This window comes from Nicotiana tomentosiformis, chromosome 9 (assembly GCF_000390325.3).
Source record: "Nicotiana tomentosiformis chromosome 9, ASM39032v3, whole genome shotgun sequence".
NCBI classification, from domain to species: domain Eukaryota; kingdom Viridiplantae; phylum Streptophyta; class Magnoliopsida; order Solanales; family Solanaceae; genus Nicotiana; species Nicotiana tomentosiformis.
Window position 1 is genome coordinate 13,502,973 of NC_090820.1, and position 8,231 is coordinate 13,511,203.

Consider the following 8,231-nt stretch of genomic DNA (forward strand, 5'->3'; position numbering starts at 1 on the left):
AGGAATGCTGCAACAATTGATTGGGTCCAATGAAAAGATGCAAGAGAGAGTGGACGCACATGAATCAGCAATAAAAGGCATTGATATTCAATTAGAACAGATATCAATGGCTCTAAATAATCGCCCCCAAGGGACGTTACATGCAGACACACAATTCAATCCAAAAGAGCAGGGCCCGAACAGCTTATGGCAGTGAGTCTAAGAAATGGTAGAGACCTAGATCTAGAGCAAGAAATTGCTCGCGAAAGCCAACCAACTGAAACACTTGTGCCAGTACCCATTGAGGTAGATGATTCAACAAGGTTAACTGAGGTGCCGATACAACATGCACAAGATAGCACAAGCAAAGAAAAAAAAGATGACGAAGGAGACTGGGGTAGCACAAGAAACGACAGTAGAAGTAGTGCCTGAGTAGGATAAAACTCAAATCACATGAAGGAAGCGACCTCCAGCACCATTCCCATAGAGATTGGCCAAATATCAGAAGGATGAGCAGTATAAGAAATTCATGGAGATGTTGAAACAAATCCAGGTGAACATTCCACTGATTGATGCCTTGAGGGAGATGCCTGGGTATGCCAAAATGATGAAGGATTTGATATCTCACAAGTTTGACTTTCAAGACTTAGCCACTGTTACACTAACCCAGACCTGTAGTGTTGTCATGACGAGACCCATAGCTGAGAAGTTGTCAGACCCAGGGAGTTTCACAATCTCATGCACAATAGGCAGCTATGCTTTTGCTAAAGCATTGTGTGATTTAGGGGCAAGCATAAACTTGATGCCATTGGCTATCTACAAAAGGTTAGGCATTGGAATAGCAATACCCACATCCATGTTACTACAGCTAGCCGACTGGACAGTGAAGAGGCCATCGGGTATCCTTGATGATGTACTAGTGCAGATTGGAAAGTTTGTGTTTCCAGTAGATTTTGTCATTCTAGACTGCAGGGTTGACGGGGAGATTCCCATAATTTTTGGAAGACCATTCTTGGCCACTGGGAGAGCTCTAATTGATTGTGAAACTGGAGAGCTAAAAATGAGACTGAACGATGAAGAGATAACATTCAATGTGCAGAAGTCTATGCAGCGACCAAGTGAATTTGCTAACTGCTCTCTAATAGAAGTTGTGGATGTAATTTTGGATGAGGAAGATGAGACTCTGAACGCTAAAGACCCTCTAGCAGCCTGTCTCGTGAACTTAGATGAAGTAGATGGATAGGACTTAGCGGAGTGGGTGCTGGCTCTTGAAGGCCAAGGATTCTAGAAAAGAGAGCTCGAATTTGAGTCTTTGCACTTAGAAGAAAGAAAGACTCCTCCAACTAAGCCATCGATCGAAGAGCCACCACAGTTGGAACTGAAACCACTACCACCTCATCTCAGGTATGCTTTCTTAGGACCTAACTCAATTTTACTTGTTATTATCTCATCTGGTTTGTTAGATATGTAGAAAGAACAGCTTTTGCAGGTATTAATAGAGTGCAAAACTACAATTGGTTAGACCATTGCAGACATTAAGGGTATTATCCTGGCCTTCTGTATGCATAAGATTTTACTGGAAGACGGCCACAAACCTTCCATAGAACATCAAAGAAGGCTGAACCCCAACATAAAAGAAGTCGTGAAAATGGAGGTGATAAAGTGGTTAGATGCGGAAATCATTTTCCCCATCTCTGACAGCAATTGGATTAGCCCAGTTCAATGTGTTCCAAAGAAAGATGGAATGACTATTGTGCAAAACGAGAATAATGAGCTGATCTCAAAAAGAACAAACACGGGATGGTGAATTTGTATGGACTATAGAAGATTGAACAAGGCCACCGAAAAGACCACTTTCCCTTGCCGATCATTGATCAGATGCTAGATAGATTGGCTGGGAGGTCCCACTTCTGCTTTCTGGATGGATACACGGGGTATAATCAGATCTCTATTGCAATAGAAGATAGAGAGAAAACTTCACCTGTCCATATGGCATCTACGCTTTCCGGAGAATGTCGTTTGGCCTATGCAATACACCCGCCACATTTCAAAGGTGTATGATGGCCATCATCACAGATATGGTTGAAGACATAATGGAAGTCTTCATGGATGATTTCTTAGTGGTGGAAGACTCGTTCGATGACTGCCTTAAGAATCTGAAAAGAGTGCTAAAAAGATGTGTGGAGACCAATCTGATGCTCAACTGGGAAAAGTGTCATTTCATGGTATAGGAAGGTATAGTCTTGGGGCACCTAGTGTCAAGTAAAGGCATTGAGGTGGATCGTGCAAAGGTTGATGTGATAGAAAATTTACCACCACCCACTTCCGTCAAAGCAATAAGAAGTCTCCTTGGCCATGCTGGTTTCTACAGACGATTTATAAAAGATTTCTCCAAAATATCTAACCCCTTGTGTAAACAGCTTAAAAAGATCACCCTTTTGTATTTTTTGATGACTACAGGGTAGCGTTTGAGAAGTTGAAGAAGAAACTGGTGACTGCACCAATCTTAGTGGCCCCCGACTGGGGGCAACCTTTTGAACTGATGTGCGATGCAAGCGACTATGCTGTGGGAGTATTTCTTGGGCAACGAAAAGATAATGTCATGCATTCGATATACTACGCAAGTAGAACCTTGAGCGGCGCCCAACTGAATTACACAGTGACAGAGAAGGTGATGCTAGTTATGGTGTTCGCATTTGATAAATTAAGGTCATACCCGATAGGGTCAAAGGTAATTATTTATACTGACCATGCTGCCCCCAAGTACCTAATTGAGAAAAATGAATCAAAGTCGCCCCTAATTCGATGGGTGCTACTGCTACAAGAGTTCGACTTGGAAATCCGGGACCGAAAAGGAACAGAAAACTAAGTTGCTGATCATTTGTCCAGGCTTGAAGGAGCGGAAAAGAAGGTTGAGGTAGAGGAAATCATGGAGACTTTCCCATATGAACAACTCTTAGAAACGAGCCTCGATGCTACACCATGGTATGCAGATATTGCAAATTACCTGGCAAGCGGTATTCTTCCCTATGACTTGTCTCCTGTGTAAAAGAAAAAAAACTTTCGTGATTGTCGCATGTATTTCTGGGATGAACCATAGTAGTTTAGGATTTGTCTTGATAACATGATCTGGAGATGCATTCCCGAGATAGATCAATCTTCTGTTTTGCAGCCATGTCATGCTTCACCGTATGGAGGACATTTTGGAGGTGTAAGGACAGCGGCTAAAGTGTTGGAGTCAGGTTTTTATTGGCCGACGTTGTTTAAAGATGCACACTTATGGGTGAATCGTTGTGATGAGTGCCAACGGACGGGGAATATTTTCCGTCGACATGAGATGCCCATGAACCCAATTCAAGAGGTGGAAGTATTCGATGTATTGGGAATCGACTTTATGGGACCATTTGCCATCTCATATAACAACAAGTACATACTTGTAGCGGTGGACTGTGTATCGAAATGGGTAGAAGCCGTGGCACTTCCAACAAATGATGCAAAGGCAGTTATTGGTTTCCTGAGAAAGAACATCTTCACCCGAGTTGGCACTCCAAGAGCTATCATCAGTGATTGGGGCACCCACTTCTGCAATCGAGCCTTTGCAAAGTTGTTGGAGAAATATAGCGTTCTCCATAAAGTTGCTACTCCGTATCACCTACAAACAAGTGGGCAAGTCGAAGTGTCAAACAGAGAAATCAAGAGTGTTTTGACCAAAACTGTAAATGCTACTCGGACTGATTGGGCAAAAAATATGGATGATGCACTATGGGCTTAACGCACTGTATTCAAAACTCCGATCGGTATGTCACCATATAAATTGGTGTTTGGAAAGGCATGTCACTTGCCGGTAGAGTTAGAGCATAAAGCCTTCTAGGCGTTATGACAATTAAATCTGGACTTGGAGGCCGCTGGAACTAGTAGAGTCACAGAGCTGCATGAACTAGACGAGTTTTGTTACCATGCTTTTAAGAGTACAAGGTTATATAAGAAAAGAATGGAACTGGTGCACGACAAAAACATTCTTGAGCGAAATTTTAAGCCAGGAGACGTGGTATTATTCTTCAATTCGAGATTGAGGTTGTTCCCGGGCAAATTGAAGTCGAGATGGTCAGGACCATTTCGTGTGCTAGAGATTCATCTCATCGGAGCCGTTGAGATTGCTTTAGAAGACGGTTCTTGCAAGTTTAGAGTCAATGGTCACAGGTTGAAACATTATTTGGGCATGGATAAGACGAAAGTAGTATCGGTGACTCATTTGCTAGAGCCAACAATGTTGAGCAAGCCTTAAGTCGATTTCATGCGTCATACAGTGACGTTAAATCAGGCGCTTCATGGGAGGCAACCCATTGTAATGTTGTACTCATTATGTCGTGACGTTAACTAAGGCGCTCATTGGGAGGCAACCCAATTCGTAGTTGATTTTTAGCATAATTAGAAGTTGTTCTTTTCGTTTGTAGGAACTAACATGTTTGCAGGCAGTTTCGACGGATCGTGCACTGGACCTCGCATTGCCAGGTCCCCACTGAGCTAGTCCAGGCAGAAAGCCTCACGTCGCCAGCATTATTTCTCGCGTGGGAGCTCGCCTCGCATGGGTTACAGTGAGGTAAAACGCGCGTACTATCTCGCGTCGCGCACCCCACATCTCGCGTTAGAGCTCGCTTCGCACGGGGTATAGCGCGCCATTAGCCTCGCGTCGCCAGGTAAGTATTTTTTTCTGGTTTTCTTTTAATCTTTTTGTTTTGTTACTTTTAAAACCCCTCCCTTAAAACATAAACTAAACACCTCAAGCATCACTCATAACAATCTCACACACTCACGCCTCAAGAACCCTCCCTCACAACCCCTTTGAAGACAAGCATTCTCTGCTCTTTCCTTCACCTGTAACATCAATTCAAGGGAATTCCTTCCTCTTAAACATCTAAGGTATGATTTATACATCCATTCTTTGGCAATTTTGAATTGTGAATGCATGTCATTGGATACAAATTTTTGGGGTCGTTCTTCATTGTAACAATGTTTTTGTGTGTCCCAACCCCATGAACCCCATAGGAATGGTGTTGTTATTGTGTGAACAAGTGGTAGAATGAAACTCCCAAGCCGATTTAGGAGGGTGGGGCAATCCCTCATCCCTACAAGCACTCCCATGGCACTAGCGCATGCTAAGTGTTTGTCATAATGCCTCAAAGGCATTCTTTGTCCCCATTGGAGCCCGAGTCTCTGGGATTGTGAGACTAGTGCTATGTAGTCGTGCACCAGTTTAAAATTTTAAGTGTGGGGTGGCTCACTGGTAGCCCGATGCTTCAAAATTGGAGAAAGCACCCATGTATCATTGCTTGATTCTGATACTAAGAAAAGATGAGGTGAAGTTTGAGTAACCTCAGAAATTATGGGAAATCATGTGTTGAACTCTTAAGTATGGGGTCGCAAGACCATGTTTTGAATTTTGCAATGCGTCCTAAACTGATTAATGCTCACTTATGTAGATACAAACATTCCTCCAAGGAAGGACACCGGTAAAGGCAAGGCCACATCCACTACTCCGTCTAAGGCTAAGGCTTCCTCCGCACCTCTACCGAAGAAGAGAAAAGGGGGTGAAGCCACTGCAAGACAAGTTGAAGGACTGCAAGCAGTGGCAGCTATAGTAGCCACTCACCCACAATCTTAAGGACAGAGGGAGTTTGGACTCAAGAGCATACCTCCACATGTTAAGGACTAGTACAAACGTTGTAGGCAGAGACATATACATCCGGAATCTGCTATTAATGAGCGTCCCCTACAAGCCAAGTACCAAGCAATCTGGAGAGGTATTAATAAGTTGGGGCTGAGTTATGTGTTAAAATAACTGGGGATATCAATGTCAATCTGGTTCGAGAATTTTATGTCGGTTTTTATCCAAAGGATCCTGAGCAGCTGGTGCCCATTCGGGGAAGGTTGATAGATTTTTCAGCCTCAGCAATATGCAATTTCTTAGGTGCTCCAGATTTTCCTCAGGAACCCTTGGACAATTTCATCACCCGTCCTACATATCGAGAACTGAGACACACTCTTTGTGGTGTCAATTCTATGGTGGCGTGGGTTCGGGATAAGAAAACCAATTGTCATAGGAAATTCCCCAAGAAGCAGATGAGGGCAGAGGCTCAAGTATGGCTGAAATTGATTAATACACGGCTCCTACTTTGAAATCATGACACTCTTATTAGCCGTGAGAGGGCGTGGGTGCTATATTTCCTCATGACTGGCCAGAGGGTGAATGTGGGTCATTTGATCTGCTGCCAGATGACTCAAGTGAGAACTAGTATGAGAATTGATCTAATGCCCTTTGCAAACATGTTAACACAGTATTTGAGACGGGAAGAAGTGGAGGGGGAGAAAGCTTTCGATCACATCATTGATCAGCCCCTACGACTAATGGACATTACAAGCATCCGGGTTAAGGAGAAGACTGTTATGCCATCAATGACAGGTGTCAAGCGCAATGCTCACGATGTTAGCTTTATGGCCCATTTTTATGGGATGATGGACTTGCAGCTTCGGATTGGGGGACGTTCGACCACTACAGAGGAGAGGGCCATATTGGAGGAGTGTTTTTCGCTCAATGCTCATGCTCAGCAACTAGTTGGGCTAGGTGATGGCTACAGACTCCCAGAGGATGAGGATTTCAACACACCTAAGCAGTCCGAGGTCGAGCCGGAGCAGTAGGATGAGGAGGAGGAGGAGGAGGAGGAAGCAGAAGATGAGAAATAGGCAGCCTTCGAGGATGAAGGCAATGACGAGGCTTAATCGGGAAGTTTTCATACACCCTACTCATTTTTTTCTTGTTTTGTCAGTTTGTGTATGTACTGAGGACATTCCATGAAAAATAAGTGTGGGTGGTAACTTTTAAATATTAGTCTTGTTTTAGTTATTTTTTTATATATATAATGTACTAATTTTTTTTAGTTAGTGTCATCTTAGCCTTTTAGAAAAAAAATGATAAAAATGTGTAGTGTCGTCTTGCTAAGTAGAAAAATTGGACTCTTCCTGACGATGGATCTCTTAGACAGTTTTTTTGAGGGAATTAAGTCTAAAGAAAAAAAAAAGATTTCCTTGTAGGTAGTGTAGTAATTCCACCTTGGTTTTTCTTTGTACCGTGGTTCTTTTCCAAGAGTTTTAGTTGAACCGGGTGTAGTTAGTTTTAATTTTCAGGAGTAGAAACCACTGGGCTATGAATTGAATTGCAGCGATATCTCTTAACTTTGTTATGCCTTGAGAATAGTGAGTACTCTGGTTGTGACGCTTAGGCTCAATGTTTGATTCTAGTATAAATACCTTAAATCGTAGATTCTTAAATTTGCTTAACTGCTTTAACTAGAGTGTCGTGATAAAACCAATTCTGAGAGAGTTATGTGCCATGTATGTGTGAGGTTTGCATGTATTCTGTGCATTGCAGTTGATGTCTAGAACTTGCCCCGTGTGTGTGCGAAGCGAAATAGTAGTCTTGTTCAGTCTGGAAAGTGAGCCTATTTCCATTTTGCCATACCGTATGGCCCCACCAGAGTTGAAAGAATTGAAGGAACATTTGCAAGATTTACTTGATAAGGGCTTCATTAGACCTAGTGTCTTACCCTGAGGTGCACCCGTGTTGTTCGTGAAGAAGAAAGATGAATCGATGAGGATGTGTATAGATTATCTGTAGTTGAACAAAGTCACCATCAAGAACAAGTATCCATTGCCGAGGATTGATGATTTATTTGATTAGCTTCAGGGTGCCAAGATGTTTCGAAGATTGATTTGAGATCTGGCTACCATCAATTGAGGATTAGGGCATCCGATGTCCCTAAGACAGCTTTTCGGACTCGGTACATGAATTATGAGTTTCTGGTGATGTCCTTTGGGTTGACAAATGCCCCAGCAGCATTCATGGATTTGATGAACCGAGTGTTCAAGCCTTATTTGGATTCTTTTGTGATCTTGATCTACTCCCGCAGTCGAGAGGAGCATGAGCAGCATCTCAAGATTGTACTTCAGACTCTGAGAGCCACCCAATTGTATGCTAAATTTTCAAAGTGCGAGTTTTGGTTGGATTAAGTCGCTTTCTTAGGGCGTGTTGTATCATCAGAGGGCATTTAGGTAGATCCTAAGAAGATTGAGGCAGTTCAGAATTGGGCTAGACCCACATCACCTATATAGATCCGTAGTTTCTTGGGATTGGCGGGTTATTACCGTCGGTTTGTGGATGGGTTATCATCTATAGAAGCCTTGTTGACCAGGTTAAC

General features: G+C 42.9%; 1 protein-coding gene across 1 annotated transcript; it reads left to right on the forward strand.

Annotated features, from left to right (window-relative positions):
* The first annotated feature begins 508 nt into the window (after positions 1–508).
* LOC138898407 (uncharacterized) lies at positions 509–1,222 on the forward strand. The gene is made up of 2 exons (XM_070184472.1): positions 509–1,019; positions 1,128–1,222. Exons 1-2 carry the CDS (start codon positions 509–511, stop codon positions 1,220–1,222), a joined length of 606 nt encoding a protein of 201 aa, XP_070040573.1.
* Positions 1,223–8,231: the final 7,009 nt, after the last annotated feature.